At 33.6% G+C, this 24,386-nt stretch overlaps 1 protein-coding gene across 1 annotated transcript in view; it reads left to right on the top strand.

Moving 5' to 3' along the window:
* The window catches only part of LOC108736333, a 69,150-nt gene that overhangs the window by 3,511 nt on the left and 41,253 nt on the right, over window positions 1-24,386 (top strand). The window contains exon 2 of the mRNA XM_018468716.2: window positions 9,925-10,054. Coding sequence (XP_018324218.1) covers window positions 9,925-10,054 — 130 coding nt within the window. The remainder of the gene's footprint in view (window positions 1-9,924; window positions 10,055-24,386) is intronic.

Consider the following 24,386-nt stretch of genomic DNA (forward strand, 5'->3'; position numbering starts at 1 on the left):
TATTATAACATAACAGATGGTCTTCCCTTAAATATTTTTAAACAAAGCAAGCATAAAATATAAGATTTTATCGAATAAATAAACATAAGTTATGAAAATTAGTATTTAAATATTAAATAAATAAATTAACTGTATAAAATTAACTGTAGATATTACTGATAATGATAGCCTTAAATTTCCTATTTAAATAGAAATAGAAACATATTTCTCAAACTTTTTAAAAGTAATTCGTAGTTTCTTCTTTCTTATTGCGCAAAAAATAATACTGTTTATACTTATTTGTCGACGAAAGTTAAAAGATACACTTAGGAATATAAACAGAATTTACAAAACTCCAAATCCTTTTCAACTGTCGTCTTACTCACAATCAGTTTAAATACGTAAAATAAGAAAAAAACTATTATACAAGTAGCGAAAGATTTATTCATATTTAAAACAGTATTCAACTCAGGGCAAATGCTAAGCTCCTTTCTTTCAGGATATTCTGCTTTGAGGGATTAAAACTTTTGTTATAATGCGAGTTTTAAACAATAACAGCATAATGTAGAACGAGTTTCAAATAATTTACCCTTAGAACTCGATTATACATAAAAATAGAAAGAGAATTAATTTCAAAGGCCTTGTATTAAAACGGGTTTATATTTTACTCCGAATGTTTTTAAATAATTAATCAGGAAGCTACTGTTATTGTTAGAAATGAGTCTGTAACAATCACGATGGGGTTGTTTAATAGGGTTAGTAGGTACTTTGAAGAGACATAAAATTATGATGAATAATTTTAAAATAACTGTTGGGTATAACTTTTATTATATTTATAATACAAACATTGTGTTTGTTGTTGTGTCATTGTTTTGTGATTTTGTAATTCATTTTTTACGAAGAAGACATAAAAATATTCTTTTTGAAGTGAAACTTCTTTACGCACAGTAGGGTAAGTTCGTTTCATGCGAGTTGCTATGTAACGAAATTATGCAACGGATGTCCCCCTTCTACTCGACCACGTAGTCGATCGCTTGAGCCGTGAGCGCGCTTCAATGCAACGTTCGTTACAGGCAACTCAATGTATAATGTAAAATTTAAATTTATAGTGTACAAATAATACCATTAAACCAATTCCTTAACCCCTATCCCGGTATGTTTGTGTGTTTGAAGAAGTTTCACTTCAGTAGCGTGTTGTATAATTACACGTTGTATTTTTTTATATTACATTTGATTATTACAACCCAGAAAATTTAAGAATTTTCAAATATCAAGAAAAATTATTTTTAGTTGAACCTTTACCTTTTTGTGTTTATTTCTTTCAAAAGGCATTTAAAACAATGCATCACTGTTTCCATAGATTAAAACAAGTCTAATTTCTTTTGAGGAAAATTAATATCAGGCAATCGATTCCAAGGAAGTTTTCTTTGAAGCTTATTTCTTATTGTGGCAAGTCCAATAAAGAGCAATTTTCAATTCGCTTAACGTGGATAAAAATTATTTGAAAGTTAAATTATCTCTTTTTATTATTCAATACTTATAAGTGACGCTCTTAACATCATAATTGATAAAATGTATTCCTTATTCTCTGTGGGCATACTTTCAGGAATTAATTTAAACATTATCTTCTTAAATGCATTACTTCCGGAGTTGATATGACATTCCTAAATCTGAACTGGTAGTGGGAAACCAAGCATTGGCTTGTCAATATTGGATCAATGTTCGGTCAATTTCCAAGAGCCAAGGTTCGATAATAAAAATCAAATTCACCACAACAATTTTACAAAACCGTGGACACGTGTTTGGCTCACTTGTTGTTGTGAGCATTCTCGACTTAAGTTTCAAGTGACAAATCAAGCATTTTCCAAGCTTAGTCCAACGTTAGACAATCGTGGGCCAAGCTCGGACAAAGCTTGATCCTGTTTTGATTTCCTACGTCATCATTATAAGGTCGTGGTTGAACACGCACATCTACTTTTTCCTATCCTTAACTAATCTTCGCATTTCCCTAAAACTAGAACATCCCACATTCTTAACTATTTGTGAACAGTAATCTAATCTAGCTTTATCTTGACTCATATTAACCCCTGTTTCTGCCTCTAATAATAATCTGACTAGACCTTCATGCCTGAGAAGGTATCCTACCAACCTATCTCGCCTATTTCTTATTGACTTCTATAGAGTCCTATGTTTTCCTATTCTTACTAACACCTCTTCATTTCCAACCCTCTCTATCCACGGTATCTTGATCATTCGCCAGTAACACCACATTTCAAAACACTTCTAACATTTTCTTTTTTGCCGCGCTCAGCGTCCATATTTCGCATCCCTACATAAGAATATACAATTTTTTTAAATTGCCAAAATTATCAGATTTCTATAAATCAAAATTATTTCAGAGCCAGTGAGAAATGATTTTAGATATCTCGTGACTCAATTATAATTTCTATCTTATCTAATCTGCAACAATTTGAGTAAGATTTAGACGGCCAGGGACACATGACAGTTCTGATAAGCTGTAAAATACAAAGTAGCAGCAACATTAACCACTTATACATAAGTCATAAACTCTGAACAACTCCGCATGGATCAAAACTACGTGTAGTTTAATAGTATCCTACTAAGTGTTTGTAGAACAATTAAGTCAAAAGTACATGGCACACAACTAGGATTTTCCACATTTAACTTAGATAAAAAATTATTATTTGTTACAATTGTTTTATTGTCGAAACAATGGTTTTAAACTTTACAAAATACCATATTTGCTAATTTAATATGAATTTATAACCATTAATTCAAATTAATTAGCCTTTAATTAGGTAATTATTTTAATAAAAGTTACAACCGAAGACTTTAACAAAAGTTCATGAAAATTTTAGAGCTCTTTCTCTCTAGAAATTTGGAAAATGTTTTGGAGGTAGATGCTGATGAGTGCCTTTAATTAAAACTATTTTGCTATATTGTATTGTATTAATTTTTAAGTAATTGGATCTATACTGAATGGGTTTGACCGGTGTATAGACATTTCTTAGAAAAATTAGTTATTAAATAGGACAGTATCAGAACGGTAGGGTTTGAATAATTAATACTATTCCAGTAACTAATTTTTTATGTTGCGTGTTTTTCCTGTATGTGCTTAAAATAAAACATACCTACTGACCGATGAAGGAAATAACATTTTGTCGGTTTATTTTTTTAGTCATTAGTTTCTTTATCAAATATTTATTTTTCATGTTTCCACATGTAGGTAACTATAATAACTGCAATATTTTCCCCTACACATGCAATTTTATATTAAAGCTCACATTGATGTAAATAAATTCTTTTTTATTTTACTTGGACTTACAAAATTGGTCTGGAATCGTATGATACATTCGCTGAAAATATCTTTAGTCATACAGAGTGCTCCATTTCTTTTGGACGCTACTTAACTTTTTTNCTATAATAACTGCAATATTTTCCCCTACACATGCAATTTTATATTAAAGCTCACATTGATGTAAATAAAAGGGGTCAGTAAGTACTTACAAACAAAAGAAAATAAATATTAAAACTATTCAGCAGTAAAAAAATGCTGTTAACAACATGTAATGTACTCATAGATCAAATAAACAATATTATACCACTAAGAAAAATTTTTATCTTAGGTACCTCCGACTTTAAGTGAAACTTTGGTGCAAACTATTTCTAACTGTTTATAATAAATACCTACAATCGCTATAACCAAGAAATAATTAACAAAAGTAGCCTAAATCGCTGCTTACAACATTATCGTTTTCAAATTAGTCAGCTTTTAATTAGGTATTTATTTTAATGAAAACTGTAAGCGAAAACTTTAACAAAAGTTCATGAAAATTTTAGAACTCTTTCTATCTAGAAGGAGTAGTAGGGATATAAAAAAAAGGATAGCGCAGCGTCGAGTCGCCTTCAATAAAAAGAAGTCACTTCTATGATCGCGAACGGTTAATTTAGAAATTCGAAAAAGATTGTTAATGTTTGGAGGGAGGCGCTGAACGGATGCGAAACATGGACGGTGGGTGCAACGGAAAAGTAAAGGTTAGAAGAGTTCGAAATATGGGGTTACAGGCAAATGATGAGGATACCGTGGATAGAGGTTAGAAATGAAGAGATATTAGAAAGAATAGGAGAACAGAGGACTCTATGAAGTCAATAAAAAATAGGCGAGATAGGTTGGTAGGACACCTTCTCAGGCATGAAGGTCTAGTCAGAGACATATTAGAAGCAGAAACAGGAGTTTAAGAGGAGTAGAGGTAGACATAGATTAGATAACTGTTCGCAAATAATTAAGGATGTAGGTTGTTCTAGTTTTGGGGAAATGCGAAGATTAGCTCAGGATAAGAAAGAGTGGAGGTGCGTGTCCAACCAGTCCATGATGATGATAAAAACTTCATTGAACTAATTTTTGCATTTCCCTAAAACTACAACAATTTATGTCCCTAACTAGTAGTCTAATGCAGCTGTTCCCAATTTCTTAATTCACCTTTTTTTGGCGGATCCCCATCTCGACGATTATTTTATTTTCAATACCCGTGAGACTTTCATATGGAAGGGTTCCACTGAACACCTTTTAGAAACAGTTCTTGCTCCCTTCAGTCCTATTTCTGCTTCTAATATATCTGTAAGCAACCTTCATGTCTCAATTGTCCTACCATCCTGTCTTCATTCTTTTATTGGCTTTTATTACGCGCTTTGTTTTTCCACTAAGTATTTCTAATACCACTTCATTCCGCGGTATTTTCAAAATCCGCCTTTACAACATCTCCTACACTTTTAACAATCTATTTTCTTATTTTGTACCCTGACTTATCTGACTTCCTAAATTTCGAAAACGTGCTCCTTGGTTTTTTACCTCTAATTTTTACAATTATAATGTTTATTTGCTAACTCTATCTTATCCTCCTGTAAGTAGGTACCAATACTTTTTTTTATTTTTATTTTGTTCCCGTTTATCAATATTGTGCCCATTCTATCTATTTTAGGTTGCTTCTAAGTCCCCCCTACGATTTATTAATACTAATATACCATTCGCAAATGTAAGCACGGTAATCTTTTGCTTCTGTACAATTATTGCAAGATGAGACAGATAGTCAAAACTTTTTTAAGGATCATTTGTGTCTTAAGAGCATACATATAACCCTATGAACGTAGAAATGACAATTATTTCAATATTAAAGAGACACATCAATTTTATTTGTATGTACAGATAGATAAACTAAATGACACAATTATTATGAAAACATTTCACTATGGACACGTGTTTCGCCCATTTTTAATGTGACCATTATAAATGAAAAACTGTACCTATTTGAATATATAGATGCAATAATTTCATTTTACGTTTCAAAAATACCACTTTGCCGAATAGTAATAAGTAAAAGTCTTTTATTAGAAAAAAAACGTACAAGTGCAAAGTAGATGATCGGACCAAAGATCATAGCATATAGATCACAGAAAACATTCTTTTTATTAAAAATTTGTTAACGAAGCAGCAGAAATTCGTAAAAATCGATAGGAAAAGGGCAATACGTAGCTTCATAAAATTATATTATCCACTCACCGTTATTGCTTCGATCAGGAGATTACGTTCTATACTAATATTGAAGCTTTTGGACCTAATACAATACTAAATTATGGACTTACACCACTATAAAGCTGTACCATATTTCATTTTGCTAATGAAAGAAATTACTTTTGATTAGATGTGTAATAAACCGTTTAAAATATAAATGCATTTTATTTACTGCTGTTCATCTAGGCAATAGAACATATATTGGGCAAAGTAGGAGATAAATCAATGGAATTAAAGAACACTTACAAATAAAAGAAAGTACATAATTTTAGGTAGGTTTTGTTCTCTCATAAAATACTCGAAAGAATAAAAAGCTAAACCTTTTAGAATATTTACGAATAAATAGGGGAGGTATTAGAAAGAACAGGAAAACGAAGGGTGCTGTAGACGTTAATAAGAAAAATGAGAGACAGGATCGTAGGATATCCTCTGAGACATGAAGAGTTAGTTAAAGACATATAACATGTATTAATAGAAGATAAAAGAGATAGGGAAAATCCTGATTAGATTATTGTTCTCTCTATACATCGAAGACGCGAACAACATCATTAAAGATAGTAAAAGTTCCTTATTTACGGTTTCCTTATTCGCGTTTTCATTATACACGGGTGAAAAAATTGCGACCCGGTTCCTGTATTCGTGGTTAAAAATTTCATTATTCGCGGTTGCAATCGGTAAACAGAAAAGGATTTGGTGCCATTTACTAAGGGGATTGGCCGCAATAGACCGCTCGTGCCTAGTGTGAATTTCTCCGAAAACATGGGTTTCTATTCTAAACATTGTGATTTAACGCTGCGAGATAAATATCTAATTTTTTGTATAGGAACAGACAAAGGTTCCCACTAACTCGGTACGTTTTCGGTTTTCAATAATATTGTCATTAAAAGCTTTTACAAGTGCTTAAAGTTGATGTTTCTTGTAAGACACGTATTTTCAATAGAAAATGGAAAATTAAAAAATGGCCTTAGAAAGCTTTAGAACAAAGCTTTATCTATCTTACTACAAAATTTCAAACCTCTGTTCCAAATATTAATCTCATGATATCTAGAACCGATAAGCATGTTTCTAACCTACGGCGCGTGTACTACTGAATCCTATTGAGTATGTATAGTTGGTACGTGTCGAAGCGGATTTTATAAAAAATCTAACCTAGTAGAAAAGGATTAGGTGTTATTTTTCAACGTATTAGCATCTTTTGAGTCCTATTGGCTCGTGCCGAGGCGACTTTTATAAAAGATGTAACCGAGTGGACTAATTTCACAATTCTAAACAAGAAAAAATCACTAAATTTTTTAAACTCACCTAAAGCTGATTATAACGATTAATTTTAATTGCGAATTTATCAATAAATTGATTTTATTTTGATACATATTGGTTTTATTTTGGAATCTTAGAACGTATCCCCTATGATTCCATACTAATTACCATTCCATATCCGCGGTTTCTGTATTCGCGGCATATTTATGGAACGTATACCCCGCGAATAAAGAGCTTTTACTGTACAACAGTAGGTATAGATATAGAGGGGCAAAAGATTAGTATGCTTAGATTTGCATATGATATAGCAGTATTAGCATCCAGGAAGGAATAGTTAGAGATAGCTTTAAATAAAACGAAAGCGGAAATAACAAAACGGTATTGTATGAAAATAAAAGTAAAAGAAAAATACTGGTTTTCAAGGGAAGAGGAAGCTAGGAAGTTAGATAAGTCAAGACGAAAGGAGTAGCAGTGATATAAAGCAGAGGATAGCGCAGGGTCGAGTCGTCATCAATAAAAAGGAGTCACTTCTATGCTTGCGAACGATTAATTTAGAAATTCGAAAAAGGATTTTAAAGGTGTATGTTTGCAGCGTGGTGCTGTACGCGTGCGAAACATCGACGATGGGCGAGGCAGAACAGAAAAAGTTAGAAGCGTTCGAAATGTGGTGTTTTTGGTGAATGATGAAGATACCGTGGATAGAGAAGGTTGGAAATAAAGGTTGGATATAAAGAATAAAGGAACAGAGAACTCTATGGAAGTTAATAAAAAATAAGCGACATAGGTTGGTAGAACACTTTCTCAGGTATGAAGGTCTAATCAGAGACATATTAGAGGCAGAAGCAAGAGTTAGGAGGGGTAGAGGTAGACCTGGATTAGATTACTGTTCGCAAATAGTTAAGGATGTAGGATGTTCTAGTTTTAGGAAAATGCGAAGATTAGCTCAGGATAGGAAGGAGTGGAGGTGCGTGTCCAACTAGTCTTAGGACTGACGATCTTATGATGATGAAGAATAGTAAGGGATCTGAGATGTTTTAATTTTAGGGAAATATGAATATCGGTTTAAGATAGGAATGAGTGAAGGTGCTGCGTGTCGACACAGTTAAGATTGACGATTCTACTACAATGAATATGAATGCACAAAAAATAATTTCACTTCTTTAAGGACGATAAGATTATTTATATATTTAGGACCAAAAGTTCTAATATTGAGTTTACGTTTAATACGAACTACGTTAGTGTTGAGAATTGAGTAAATAATAATTTTTGACTAGGCTATAGGTTTCGTTTTAGTCATATAATTATCAGATCAGGCACGCTACGGAAACTTGGAAACGTTCGTTGGAAACAACAATCAGTAATTTAAGAAATATTTTATTAAATTTAGTACTTGGTATAATAATAACGCAAAACGTAGAATCTGTGCATATTTAGGTTCCTGGAACTTTTGTTTTAAGTTGCAAAGGTTTTTTAAGGGTAATTCTACATCGTAAGATAACAACTTCACAAGTCTCTCGACCTCTTTAAAAGGGACTTGTGTTCCACTTGCTTTTCGCTGAGAATGCATTTTGTAATAATATTGTCCTTCTTGTCAAGATTTAAAGCAGTAAAAGTAAGCAATTTGTACTATCGTCGGTTTATACGTGCCTAGTAAAAAAAGATTTTTTAATATTGATTCTTTATTAAGAAAGATCAATTTATTTGTTTTTTTTTAGTACTGAATGATTTGTTACCAGATTCGAGATATACATTTAGAAAAAGAATCTCAAAATTTACAATTTGCAGGAAAAACTAAAAAGGGAACTAACCGTTGTGAAAGATATATGAGGTCTGTTCAAAAAGTATCGCGAATTTTGTGTCTTTTCAAAAATTATTTATTTATTCATGAGTATCTGTTTTATCCCCTTCAAAGTAATCTCACCATATTATACAATGGTGTCAACGTTTTTTCTAATCCTCGAAGCACTTCAAATATTATTCTAATTTAGTTGCTCCTTCGATGCCGTCTTTATCTCCTCAATCGTAGCGTGGCGTCGTCTTTTCATGGACCTCTTCAGTTTCGGGAACAAGAAAGTCACAGGGCGCCAGATCAGAGGAAAACAGTGGCTGCGGCATTATTAGTGTTTTTTTGGCGCGCTTTTTTCGGTCTTGGCGCGTGCAGCAGCTTCTATTGGGATGATTGAGCTTTGGTTTCCACGTCATAACCATAAACCCATGATTTGTCACCAGTTGTGACCCTCTGGAGCAAATTCGAGTTGTCGCGGACATAGCCCAACAGCTCATTAGCAATGTTAATGTGATGCTGTTTTTGGGCAAAATTGAGCAATTTTGGTACGAATTTCGCGGCGACCCTTCTCATGCCCAAATCATTGGTAAATATCGAATGGTAAGGTCCACAGCAACTCTCAACGGTGATTCGATGATTGGCCAATACTATTCTCTTCACTTCATTAATGTTTTCGTCTGTTGTTGACGTGCTGGGGCGTCCTGCACGCTCTTTGTCGTTCAAATCATTTTGGCCCTCTGAGAACATTTTGTATCACCGATAAACGTTGCTTCAGTCCAAAGTAGCTTCACCGTATGCCATAGTCAACATACAGAATGCGACCACGCACTTTGTTTTCCACACAAAATTTGATACAGATTCATTGATCCAATTTTTGGAATAGGCAAAAATCGAAGACGAGCCAAAACACGTGCAAGTAAAGCAGGTATCAAAAATTAACTGAACATTCAACATGGCCGAACCTGTTGGTATAAGTGAGAGATATGAGTACCAACATAACTCCACAAAAAAATCGAAAATTGAATATACGTAACTCGCGGAAATTCAAAATTTCGCGATATTTTTTTAACAGACCTCGTATGCATATATCAGATCAAGTAAAAAAACTATTAGAGTTTGGAGTTTTCTATACCGAAAAAATATTTTATAGTTGGTTTCCTGACAATGAAATAAGATTGCTTTGAAACTTTGGAATGATCTAAATTTTATAATGTTTTAGTAATTTCCGTATACATATACAGAAATTTCAAGCAAAATGTTATTTATTGGACTTAGTAAGTAAAATATTTTTAAGCAGATGTTCTATTTACAGGTTAACATAAGCAATACCTGGATGCTCCCAGAAGAAGGATTTCCTGTATTTTATCGCTATTTCCGAGATAGAATATCGTGGTATGAAGCTGACGCCGTCTGCCAGTTCCATCACGCTAACCTGGTTACCGGTAAGTTTTATCAACAAGCAGATTGAAAATATGAACTGCGGTGCAACTGCATCGACTCCATTTTGAAGAGCGAAGTAAATGATTATATTGAATCTTTTAACAACAGTTTTTTTTGTCTTTATCTTGCCTCAAACCTTTTTCCGGTTAACGTATAAAACATAAATTTTCTAAAGTAATTTTGTGTCTTTAAGAAAACAACTAATTGAAAAAAAAAGGAATAGCAACAAGACTTTATAAAGTTCTACACCTTTAAAGAAATCATACGTTTCTCACACATTTCGTCTCCTAATTTCTCAATAATTACCTGTCTTATATCTTCCTTTGCCGTGTCTCCTTTCCATTCATTCATGAACATTCTTATTTCATTTTTTTACATCTCTATTGCAACCCTGCAACATAACAAATAGACAAACGTCTCCTATCTTGCTTCACATAATCCACAATTCCATTCACTATAACCTTTTTAAAAGCCCTTCCTATATTGCAGCATTATCTTGTTCTACCCCAAATCTCTTTAGTATCTGCCCTCTTTATTTCCGGCATTAAGTTTCTCTACAAACTATTACATGTAAACTTTGCTTTCGCTTCCCATTCCTTGTCAACATCTCTATCCCACCATCTATTTAAATCTTCTCTAATTTTGCTAACAATTCCTGCCTCTTCGTTCCTATCCCTTATCATTTTTAACGGCCTGCATACCCAAAATAAATTGTAAATAAATCCCTTAATTATTTTGTTATTAAAAGGAGAAAAATCTTAAGTCAAAAACGACGATTTTAAAATGGTAAATAGACTGGTGACCTTGTAGTTTTGTCCGTAAAACTTGCCAACCGATAAGTTTGAAAAAAGTTTCAACTCCTATAAGATTTCCGCTTATAACTCTTCAAATCGTTACGACAAGCCTGATAAGTAATAAGTACGACAAGTAGAACTAGACGAGTCTGGGAATTCCCTATATTTTTTTAAATAAAGTTTTGGTCTGAATACGAGTTTTTGCTTCTATACAACTGTTGGTGTTTCCAGACGACTCTGGATACAAGTGGTTCGTTTTTATCTATTATAATGACGTCTAAATACGCCTCTGGTTTTAATTTCCGATTTTAATATTATAAGTCAAAATAGAATTCTTGGATTGATAGCCTTCATTGGATAGATAAGGTTAGAAATGAACAGGTATTAGAAAGAGTAAGAGAACAGAGGACTCTTTGGAAGTCAATAATAAATAGGCGAGGTAGGTTAGTAGGACACCTTTCCAGACATGAAGGTCTACTCAGAGACATATTAGAGGCAGAAACAGGAGTTAGGAGGGGTATAGGTAGACCTAGATTAGATTACTGTTCGCAAATAGTTAAGGATGTGGGTTACTCTAACTTTAGGGAAGATTAACTCAGGATAGGAAAGAGTGGAAGTACGTGTTCAACCAGTCTTAGGATATAATATGAGTCATCCTTGGTCACTTTTATAACAAGAGCGAAATAACATTTAGAATTCCGCAATTTGTCAATGTTGGACAATCAAATCCTTAGCCATTTCATGAAACTTCAAGTTGATATAACTTTTTATACTTTGCAATCAATCTTTTCACGAAACGTTCACTGGCATTAAATTTAACGGAATGTTCAATGCGAGATGATAAAAAAAAATCTGGTTGCTAGGCACGACACATTTTCATCTGAAAATCGATTGTTATGTAGAGTTGACTAAAATCATTCGGAATGGAAGTATATTTTGAAGAGGGTCACTAAATATTCATGTAATTTCACTCCATTAGTCCACTGGAAAATTTAAAAGTAAAACCACCCGAATCCGGCATTACGATGGAAAATAAATTTAGAAATAAAGCGTCAAGATTAAATCATAACAGAAGTTCTTTTGGAACCTGGAGTCATGAAAATTTGCATTTAATAAAAGCAGGGAATATTCCGAATTTCTTATTTCATTTTTAATGATTCAAATTTTACAATTCTTTGGCGGAAAACGAGAAATTTCTATTTTTAAAATTTAATTAAGCTACTATGTTTAAATTATCTTTTTTAAACGAACAAGAATGATAGGTAAGTAAAACATTTTTAGATGTCTTAATAGAAACATATAATATGTATGTAGAAATACATATACAAATACATGGGTCGTTATAGACAGATCTTTATTCCATTATATCCACTCATTCCTATCCACTTTCAGGTAAGTAGATAGAGATACTGAACGGGTGGATACAATTTCCTACAGTTCATAGCACTTATCGGTAGCGCATAGCATATACAACATTCCAATCAAAGCAACCTTTCCCACCGTAACCTGACATAGAGTAGCATATATTAGTATAAATTTAGAGAGTATGTAAATATTAATGAATTTTTTTTAGAAAAATTATGACGCCGATTACAAAGGATAGATTAAAAAGACTCATGTAAGATTTACATCACACTACATTTTCTTTTGTATCTATTTAATGTAGTTACCTAGGTATATCGAATAATTAAAAAAGGGACGAAAAGTGTATGTGTAGTAGTGAAACTTATTTAGATTGTTTATTATAGTAGTATTAAAAAAAATGGTTTAAACTAATACATTAACTAATTATTAAACACTAGAAAAATACAACTTTATTTCGAGCGGACGAATGTGAAATATTGGTTTAGTATTGTTAAAAACTTTTACACTTGCACCATACAAAACTGCAGAGAGGAATTAAGAATTATACTTCATTTACTTTCTCTAGCGATGTGCCCCTTCCAATGTCTTGGATGCGCGCTGGTAAAACCGTAGGTAGGGAAAAAAGCTCATTATACTCTCGACTCTCGTTCATTAAACATACTTTTACATACAGTACCTGCCAAAAGTTTTATTCAATCATGAATAGTAGTGCGAGTCGAAAACAAGCGTTAAAGCCTTTAATATGTCTTCAAATATAAATAAACATCTCGTTGATATTTTCAGTAGTAAACGGTACCAATAAGAGCACATTTGAGCAATGCAATTGTAGTGGATAAAATGGTCAATTTTTCTGTGCAGTACTGTACGGATTATACGCTCCTCTCCAGTTAAAAGTTTGGCGCCGGTCAAACCGAAGGTCACATCGTTACAGAAAGTAAACGAAGTATAAAACAAATATTGGTTTCTACTAACAGGTTAGCTTCTGATGCTTGTTAAAATGACTACTTTTGGACTTATCCACCAAAGGTCACACGTGGCGCGTGACGTGACGAGTGACGTTACACATTTCGGGTTTATCCCTTAGTAAATTTCTTTTCTACCGTCGATAAAGAAGTTTCACTTCAAAATTAAAATTTCAATTCAGACGTTCACGCATACTATTTTCAGATTGTAAAAACTTAAAAAACTACAATTTCAAAGAAAGTTTCTTCTTTTTTCTATAAGGTAATAGCGATAAATTGTGTTATTAATATATAAAAAGATACACAGTAACGTTTTAAAAATAAGGATGTAAGCCGGCTAGAAATACTAACGAGAATAAAGCTTTTGGAATAGAGCCAAAACAAGTCGCTATTTGAACTTCCAGACCGAGCAAAGATAAAGTCTGTAAAGCAGAATTTGTCATCAAATCTAGGCTAAGTGAAGGACTGCAAGCGTTTCGTTTTCTGAGGAGGCAAGTTAGGCAATACTGTGAGTCAAGTAGCTTGTCACCGCTTTTAAATGTTCATTGCCTTGCAACTTAATTACCTAATGCCTTCTCTTCACGTTGATTCAACTAAATCTTGGTCCAACTAATTGTAAGACAAATTGGGTGGTATGAATAACACCCGAGCTTAAACACCGAGTACATACTCACTTGAACATGAAATGCTAGCTTGTGCTACAATTTATATGAATAAAAAATATTTGCTGTACCTACTGCCATCGTTATCATAAGGTCGTTTTTAAAATTCTGAATTAACCGTTCGCGAACATAGAAGTTACTTCTTCTTGTTGTAGACGACTCGATCCTGTGGTTTATATCTCTACTGATCCTTCCATCCTGAATTATCTGACTTCCTAGATACTGAATATCAATCACTTCTTCTAATTTTTCGTCCACTCCATATTTACTCTTTCCCTACCTACTTTTCCTCTCCATGCATACCAATATTTTTGTTTTACTTTCATTTATTTACATACGATAAGTTGCTCCAAATCGGTGAATCCTGGACATATCCTGGATATGAAGCTTCTGAACTACTTGTAGATTAATGTTATGATAATTCTTGCGATTAATATAAGTATTCATCACCATAAATAAGTGGTATTTTGTTAACAACCTTTCTTTTGCTTCTATTATACTAACAGGAGTACGGAGAAATTTTATCTACCGCTCACATTTATCTGTTAACTTATCAGTAACTTCCGTCACAATTTTTGACACCGAAGTTTGATAGACACTAATATCTTCTTCGTTTCCTGTTTGAAAACCTGGGTCGCCTACGTATCTCAATAATATTTTCATTTTGTCAACGTTACATATACCGGATTTTATTTTTCTATATTTTCAGATTCTATACCATAAAAGTGGCAATTCTTTAAGGTCATGGTCACATATACTTCTTCTATATTTGTAACAGTTTTTGAAATGTAAAAAAATGATAAACTCAGCCATATGCTTTCAAAGTCTGCTGAAAACTATTTTATTTACATGAAATATAAATTGATTTTTTTGTGGGTTTGTTGGAATTAAATATAGTTTGGCGGAACAATTTAAGAACACTGAAAACAACTTTATTTAAATTATTAGACTATTAATAAAAGAAAAACAATCTTATAATTGCTATCAAAGGCATCGCATTGGAAGTAGTCACGTTGCTGCCAACAACAGCTGGTATAATGAGACTCTCGAAATGGAGTTTTAATTGATTTCTTAATGACTTTCTATTGAAACTTTACGCGTTGAGGTGAAAAACATAAAGCGGAAAGATCTTAAATGAAAAACAAGGATTATCAAATGACAAAAGTAGCGGCAACATTATAGTTTTCTCCGTAAATCTGCCAACAGGTAAGTTAAAAGCTTTCGAAAATTTGGATAAAAATAAGGATATTCTCAAACATTTTGCATTGTGGACATTTAAGAATAATCTAGAATAAATAAATTTGGGTTTTGGAGGGTTTGTTTGGTTTTATTTTAGAAGAATCCATAAATTATGAACTGTGTTTCGTCGATCGAATCCCCCGAACTTTTCGTTGGTAACAATATAAAAAAATGTATTAATGAAGGTTTGTTTAACAATATTAAATTACTTATTATTGCGCTTAGACATTGAATTGAATTGAAATTAAAGAACTTAGTAATTGTTTTTGTTTTGCCACTTTTAAAATTTATTGTATTCAGCAGTGCCGTGGTAAATTTTTACGTTTGATAGCAAGGTCTCTTTCTATTGATGGGTCATTTTTTATGCTACCCCTTTAATGCTGGTTGTGACTTCGTCTTTAGTGGGTACGGGGTTAAGTATTTCCTGCAGGTTAAGTCAGTCAAATTATTGCTCATTGATATAGCTAGTAAACAGATATTAAGTATGGAGTTAATAGTAGAGAGGCTTTCACTGTCGACGTCAACAGTAGAAGAATAAATTCCTGGAAGTCAAAATTCGACTCCATCACATCCCATTAGCCCAAATAACTATTATTTCAATTTTTACTAAATATGCAATATTGTTTCATTTTATATATAATAATGTTCTACGTATCCAAGGATCTGTGAAGGTATAGATTTGTAATGACAAATAGCTAACTATTAAAACGTCTACTTAAAGAATGGAACTTCAATATGTAGGATGTTTTCGTTTAGTCAAAATTTCAAACCACCGCCATTTGATGTGGTGTCGCATACCATTAATTAATCATTAGAGCATGGTATAAAGGAACACCATACCAAATATAGTATTATATACCATCCACAATGGTACTATATCCGCCCAAATTAGAACGTGTTATACTGGTGTCTATGTTAAAGGAAATGTGTGTAATACGTCATTGTATACAATTCCTAGGAAATGTATACAACTCCTAAAATCGCCCGGAAATATGTGAAATAAATTATATTAGATACATTTCCTAAATAGCAATCGGAAATGTATTACATTCAAGATGTTAATGGGTAAGCGGGGGAGGGTATTGCGTCATTCTATCAGGCGATTTATTGTATTCGCAGGTAACTCTGATTCTCAGTTTACTAACGTGTTTTATTCATTTTTTTTTCACAGAAAGCATTAACATACAATTCCTAGGAATTGTATACAATTCTTAGATTTAATACATTTCCGGTAACATCTACACTAGCACCATAAAGACGTAAAAGTAGATATATCTACATATGTGGAGAGTAATCTCTACAACTACTAAGCTTCGACTAATAGAAAAGTACCTGTACGCTCTCATTTTATTTTAATAAAAATAAATTTTAGTTCGCAAGATAAAATGTTGTTTGCTTGATTTATCAGTGTACGCTGCCCAAAAATAGTTAGATATACCTACATGAAAATGCAAACCATATAAAGAAGCCTTGATGTGATTTACTAATTATCTTCCTGACCAAATTAGTCATTAACATTTACATTTAAAAACCTCTTAGTACTACACGCTTACGAAGCAGATACAAGTCGACAGTTTAGTATAAAAGAATTACAGCATCATCTACAGATGGCGTTTACTGCGCCATTTGTAGTATTTTCTAAAAACGCACTGTTAAGAAAGCAGGTAAAAGTTGGTCTGTGTTCTGTCGGAGCTGCCTGCGACGCGCTGATGAGATCCAAAAAGATCGAAATCGCGATCCGCGTCTGGCAGTTTCGACAGAATACAGACCACTTCGAAATATTTTATTCGATTAAGCTAACGTGCCTATCACGTTGAGGTCGGCTACGCCAGGATTCGTTTTCAGCAAGTAGATATCCACACAAGTGGACCTTGTTGGAGCATACGTAATCCTAAAATGTAGCATCGTGCTACAGATGGCGTTTACTGCGCCATTTGTAGTATTTTCTAATTATAGCATTCTTAATTCCAGATCCGCATGCAAATAGTGAAATTGCCAGCCATAACTAGGTACAAATTCTAAGGAGTTTTGATTGCATTTAAAAAATGCAAGATACAATGTTGTACCTCGTGTTTCTAACAAGTTCTGTTTACCAATTGTAACAGTTACTATTGATTACGTGTCGGAAAATTCGTAAAAGAGAACTAGTAGAATCTCTCCTGTCGTACAACTACAACATTTGCGTTGGAACAGTTCTGTGTGCATAAAGCAAGCGTAGCTCATAGCGCGTCTAGTGGTAATTGAAGAGAGTCGAGCACTAGAGAGTTGTGCAAAGTAGGATGATTTGTAGTAACGAGCTACCACATACTCCACTTGCTGTGTATGCTCTGCTATTCGCAGACATACCTACCTACCTACAAAATAAAATATCCTCGCTATGGTCTCATTACTTTTAATGTAGGTACCAACCCTGGCGTGTGCTAGATAGAAGAATCTTTTGCATTCTAAATACGAGGGTGGATTGATAAGTTTCCGGCCTAACCAAGAGATGACGCCACTAGGCCTACCTTGAGGTGACATTCTATAGTACCATCCTTGGATAGCTTGTAGCTATAGTTTCAGCCCGATCTCCTTGCTAGTGTAGGTTTGACAGCACGCTGAACAAGACGCCTCTGTGGTTTTCGTAAAAATGGAAAAGCAGGAAAATCGTGCTGTCATCAAATACTTTTATTTGAAGGGGTTAACGCCGAAGGAAATTAAAAAAGAGATGGACTCAACACTGGGGACATCCTCCCCGTCATATTCAACCGTTAAGCAGTGGGTTTCCGAGTTTAAAAAGGGTCGTGTGAGCACCTCTGATGGGCCTCGCTCAGGACGCCCCGTTGAGGTCACAACTCCAGATATGATCGAAAAAATTCATCAAATAGTGCTGGGAGACCGCAGATTGAAAGTGCGTGAGATAGCTGAGACCTGTAAGATGTCATATGAACGTGTGCAACATATTTTGCACCAACATTTGCATATGGAAAAGCTCTGTGCAAGATGGGTGCCGCGTTTGCTAACAGTCGACCAAAAATTGATTCGAAAAAACATTTCTACCGCAAATTTGTCATTGTATAAGCGTAATCCAAGCGAATTTTTGCGTCGATTCGTAACCGTTGACGAAACGTGGGTCCACCACTACACTCCTGAAACCAAAGAACAGTCTAAACAGTGGATTGGACCAGGGGAACCAACTCCAAAGAAGGCAAAAACAATTTTTTCGGCGAACAAGGTTATGGCTACTGTTTTTTGGGATGCAAGAGGTATTATATACATTGATTACCTTGCAAAGGGTAATACTATCACTGGTCAATACTACGCAGACTTATTGCAACGTTTGAGCCACGAGGTGAAAATTAAACGACCTCATCTGGCGAAGAAAAAAATCTTGTTTCATCACGATAACGCACCAGCGCACACGTCAATCGTTGCGACGGCTAAAATCAACGATCTAAAGTTTGAATTGATGCCGCACCCTCCTTACTCTCCAGACCTAGCCCCGAGTGACTATTTTCTGTTCCCTAATCTCAAAAAATGGCTTGGCGGTAAGAGATTTGCGGACAATGAAGAAGTAATCGAAGCTGTAAATGGTTATTTTGAGGAGCTTGACGAATCAGTCTATAGAGATGGCATTAATAGACTGGAACACCGCTATGAGAAATGTATCAGCCTTGGAGGAGATTATGTTGAGAAATAAAAAAAAAAAAATTTTAAAAACCTTGTTTTTCTTGGTCAGGCCGGAAACTTATCAATCCACCCTCGTAGTGTATAACTTTTTAACTCGGGCACGTATGTTTGTATATTTATTATGGTAATTCGTAACGTATTCAACTTAAATCACTAGATTTGTAAATAGAAGCTCTAGTGCCAGCGATTTTATGAATAACTGTGGCAAACCCAGGGAAAGTTTTGGGTTGGAGTGGAGTGGGAGCTGAAAAACGTGTATTTAGATTGCAAGCTTTTTGTAATGTTAGGCGAGTAGTCAGTAGTAACAATTCAACGCAATTAAGGGGTGATTGATGATGGTGCAACATTGTGTGAAAGGTTCATCTTGTTGTGGTGCAATAAAATTCTAAATACAATGAATAATTATGTTCAGTCCTTGTTAATTGTATATAATCATTGTGTATAGTCGTTGTGTATATTTTGTAATATTAAGAAGACGTACTTTAAGTTAAGTTTTATGTTTATATTAGTTTACGATAGTTGTTAGTTTGTACAAATTTTTATTATCACTTTGAAGATATTTATTCATAGGCACGCCTGGGAATTTCTTTGAACTGGACATCAACAAACAGGGATGGTTCGCAAATGTACAATTACCTACTTTCACAAACTTTTGCAATCACCCGCTGTGTCGGCATCTTCTAATTCAAATTCAATATTTTTCAGAACCGAATGGGCGTTACCATCTCTGTTTGTCGAAGGGCGTACCTACCCCTCTACCAATTCATGAAACAGAACAAGTATTTCAACCTTTGTACCAAGAACTCGTAACTCGAACATTTCAGTGGCCATTTTTGCAACTTTGTATTTTTTCTGTACTTGTTTTAATTAAAACATAGCTCACGGTGTTGATGTGTTTATTTTGAAACACCATCACCGAAACAAATTAAAAGAGATATTTCAAAAGTCATATGTTATACATTACTACCTCATTATATTGCTTTCGGTCTTTATAAAATCCTAAAACGAAAGGTTGGTTTTAGTTATTTCATCATCACCATAAGGTCGTCAGTCCTAAGATTGGTTGGACACGCACCTCCACTCTTTCCTATCCTGAGCTAATCTTCGCATATCCCTAAAACTAGAACAACCCATATACTTAACTATTTGCGAACAGTAATCTAATCTAGGTTTACCTCTACCCCTCCTAACTTCCGTTTCTGCCTCGACTTCCTGTCTCTGACTAGCCCTTCATGCCTAAGAAGGTGTCCTACTAACCTAGCTCGCCTATTTTTTATTGACTTCCATAGAGTCCTCTGTTCTCTTATTCTTTCTAATACCTCTTCATTTCTAACCTTTTTTACCCAAGTTATCCTCATCATTCGCCTATAACACCACATTTCGAACGCTTCTAACCTTTTCTTTTCCGCCGCGTCCACTGTCCATGTTTCGCATCCGTACTACGCCGCGCTCCAAACATACACCTTTAACAACCTTTTTCGAATTTCTGTGACTTCTTTTTGTTGAAGGCGACTCGACCCTGCGCTATTCTCTGCTTTATATCCCTACTACTCCTCCCGTTCTGACTTATCTGACTTCCTAGAAATCTAAAATCAGTCACTTCTTCGTCTCCTATCTTTATATTCGCTCTTTCCCTACATTTCTTTCCCTTGGATACCAGTATTTTTGTTTTACTTTTTGGTTATTCAATTAATAAAAATAATTTACTCCGTAATTGCTTTGAATTGTAGGAAATGATTAAGTAAAAAATAGTATTTACAGAGCGACTCGTTTAATTATTTAAAAATTAATTAATGTTCTGTTTACTATTTATTTTAGTAGTTGTAAAAGTTGTAGCACTGCCTGTAGAGCTTATAACTTACCTGCCTGAAAGGCTTGCTTAGTTGATTGTAAATGACATTGTTGATATAGTAAAAACAGTGTTTAGGTACGACTAACCATGCATACATTAGTTTGTTTCAAAGCACTTATCTAAAATCGATAAATTGTACGAAGTTGGAGGATTTAGCTGATTTAACATGTACGGCATTAAAATTTTCTCTTAAACTTTAGTAAACTTTACATCTTTGAAATTAGTTCTGTCGTTGCCACTTGTTTATTAAGATGTTTTTCAAATTGTCTATTTACGTAAATACGTTAACATTGGTTTAATAAAAAATGTATTGAAAATTCACTTTTTGTGGTAGAAACTATACATATGTACAAATTTATGTATATATGACCAAGAAATATAGCATCTTTCATAATGATCGTATAGAATTGGATAGGAAAACTTAAAACCGGCAATGTTTCGGCAGCTTCTGGAGTTAGTAGTTACTATACTAACTTTTAAAGTTAGTCGAATTTAACCTAAGTTAAGTTCCATTCGCTTCTCCCAATTTTCTTCATCAACCGTTCTTAAGTTTTATTCCGCAAACTTTGGCACATGTATTCAAACTTTCATGATTTCTAGTTCACTTCGGTGGTTTCTATCTGATTACATAAAATCGTTTATTTTTCTAAACTGACAGAATTTCAATTAGAAAAAATGATGCTGAAGTTGTTGGATTTGAAATTTTGATGTATTAGTTAATTATTTAAAAATTAGTAACTTTTAGGGCAAACAGAAGTAGACACAGGAGTAAAGAGCGGCTGAGGAAGACCTGGATAAGGTTTTCTTGTTCGAACATGACGGCCCTACGATAACCATTCGTTACATGGCATACAACAAATACGTAGTTTTCGAGTTATGATAGTTACGGACAAAACTGTAGTGGTATTTGTGTGTATACTATATATTTATACAGTCGAACCTGTCATTTTGCCCTTCTAAAGTCTCTATAAGTGAGAAAACTAAAACCTTTATAAGTGACAGCCATTTTTCATGCGTGAACCTCTTTAAGTGAGATTGCTACTTGCCTATACCTCTATAAGCGACAGTTTACTTTTGCTATTTTATGACTCGTTCTCTTATTTCATTCGAATGACCAAATCTGCGAATGACCGAGTAAGTCTTTATTATTTTATTATAGTCAAATGTGCTTACCGACTTGTTTATCAAATTTTTACAGTCAATTCATAAAAGCAGTTGCGAAGAAAGGTCCTGTACTTCCTCATAATGTCTAAACGAAAACTCAATGTGTTGTCGAACAGTATTTTCATAGACCTCTATAAGTAAGACAAATTCCTCCTGTAACTCTGTAGGTTAGAAACTTGAGTTGGTGAGAAACCTCTAATATAAGAGAGAAACAGATCGCTCTCACTTATCCAGGTTCGACTGTATATACCAGATGTTGCAGAAGAATTTCTTTTTTTTTTTAATTTATTAGCCTTTTCTAACTTCATAGTGAAGTCAAAACAGCTCACGTTAGAGCATAAATTACATTAAATACTGCGATTACGATCTTTTATAAAATTACATGGAAATGAACAAGCTTTAGTATTAGGTTCTGCTACTGCACGCGGTGTTAGGTAAAAAAATATTTATCAGAGCAAGATTTCCGATAAGGTTTTGCATTTGGTTAACATAAAGAGAACATTACCAAATTACATGGTTAATATTTTCAAGCGTAAGAGAGAATTGTTGATAAGACTAATTCTTAAAAGTGATTCAGTTAAATTATAACGGTTAGCTCTAATTCTATTTTTAATAGTAGTTTTATGCCACAGGACCATGGTTCCTTACAATTACTATAAATATTTTCAAAGGAATATACTCTTTTTTCTAGGCCTTGTTTGAGCATACGATTGTTTCATAAAACATTTTACATTTGAAGCTTGAACTGGCCAGTTTACTAAGATTGTCAGCTTGTTCATTACCCCAAATGCCAACAAGAGAAGGAATCTATTAAAAATTCATTTAATGATGAGGATAATTACTCTATATATATGATAAAACTTTGACATTTTTAATAGTAGTTAGTATGAAAATTCATTTTAAATTTTTTACCCACTATAAACTACCTCAGATTAATGAGGGAAAATTTATTGTTGTTGTCACACCCTCGCTGGGAATCGAACCGAAGACCTTTGGCTTTACGTACCAATGCTCTAACCGTTAAGTTACGAGTGATGACAAAGCCAAAGGTCCGGAGTTCGATTCCCGTTGAGGGTGTGACAACAGCAACAAATTTTCCGTCATTAACAAAGGTAGTTTATAGTGGGTAAAAATCGAAAATGATGAGGATAATTAGTAATGTATTTGCATATTTTAACATTGAGGGAAAGTAAGTTAATAATTACTAATGGGTCAACGTTTAATGATTAAAATTTTGAAAAACTGAATAACAAAATTGATGCGCTAAATGCGTTTCGATTTTCTTTCCTTAAACTAAAAGAAACCAACACGACTAACTACTATCGATCAAGAAGTATGTTAACTTGACCTTAATAAGGGTGCTTCAATGTCATTCAAAGGCACAATAACCCATTCTTCTCTTCATAACTAATCGTTAGTTATCGAACAACCAGTTTAAATGAGACGTTAAGTTATAATAGTAAAGTAGTTCTGAACAGGACAACTCTGATAAATGAAGTACTTTCCGGTCGACGCTTTTACACTGCCATTTACGAAGCCACAACAGCAAGCTTCTTAACGAGGATGAATTGACTTACTTTAAGTCTAAGTGTACGAGAAGTCAATGTAATGGTGGTATTTATTGATAAGTGATTAATCAGAATTTTCCACTACAATAGGCAACCTTTTTAGGGTTGAAACAGATGAACTACATTTCAAAGATTATTCTTCTAGAAATCGATAGAAGAGTAAAATGCTACTTAATATTAGACATATTAGTTATGATTCACTTACCTCAAAGTAGTATCTTGTGTTATGTTCATCCACTGGTAAAATGTTCTGGATGAATAATAATTCCACAAAATCCTGAAAACAATCAACAACATCTCATTAGTGTTTTGGTATAAAAATCTTTTTTTTTGCAAACAACTTTATCAAATGTTGAACATTTTGAAAAACAGGAAAATAAGAATTGAAGAAATACACTTATTTACGCAAAATTATAGATAGATTTTATCTCTTACAATGTCGTAAATGAAATCAATATCATTTAATTAGAGGGTAGAGAGGTTGAAGGCGTATCTATACTCTACACGTATACTTATATATAAGTTAACAATTAGGGTGCGGTTTCGTATAAGGGAATCAATCATTCACGGAAGCTATTGTATGTATGTATGTATGTAGGTATAGCGTGTTTACAAAGTTCGTTTCATATTTTTTTTTTATTCCTTCTCTCCAACTGATCGCTAATTAGACTAAGTGGTTATGGAGAAGAAAAAATACAAGTTGGCTGGCTAGAAAAATTCCCTAGACGTTTTTCAGAAAATTCGATATCTCATGGCAAACACGAATATTACATCCTGCGCTTTTAAACTATTTACTTATATATAAAAAAAACGGAGAGACAGACACACGAATATTTATAAGGGTTCCGTTTTTCATTCGGGCCTACGAAACCCTAACCCGAGAACCAACTTAACATTGTAGTTGAACATAAAATGTTCTCCCACACATTCAAACAGCAAATGTAAATTTGTACGTACAATATTGTTTTATTGAATATATATTATAGACTTCCTATTAATTTCTTTGTAATCTATAGGTAAAGAACTATTTTCTGTATTTTTTCAAAATTTTAGGTTCAG

This window comes from Agrilus planipennis, unplaced genomic scaffold (genome assembly GCF_000699045.2).
Source record: "Agrilus planipennis isolate EAB-ADULT unplaced genomic scaffold, Apla_2.0 scaffold64, whole genome shotgun sequence".
Classification (NCBI taxonomy): Eukaryota; Metazoa; Arthropoda; class Insecta; order Coleoptera; family Buprestidae; genus Agrilus; species Agrilus planipennis.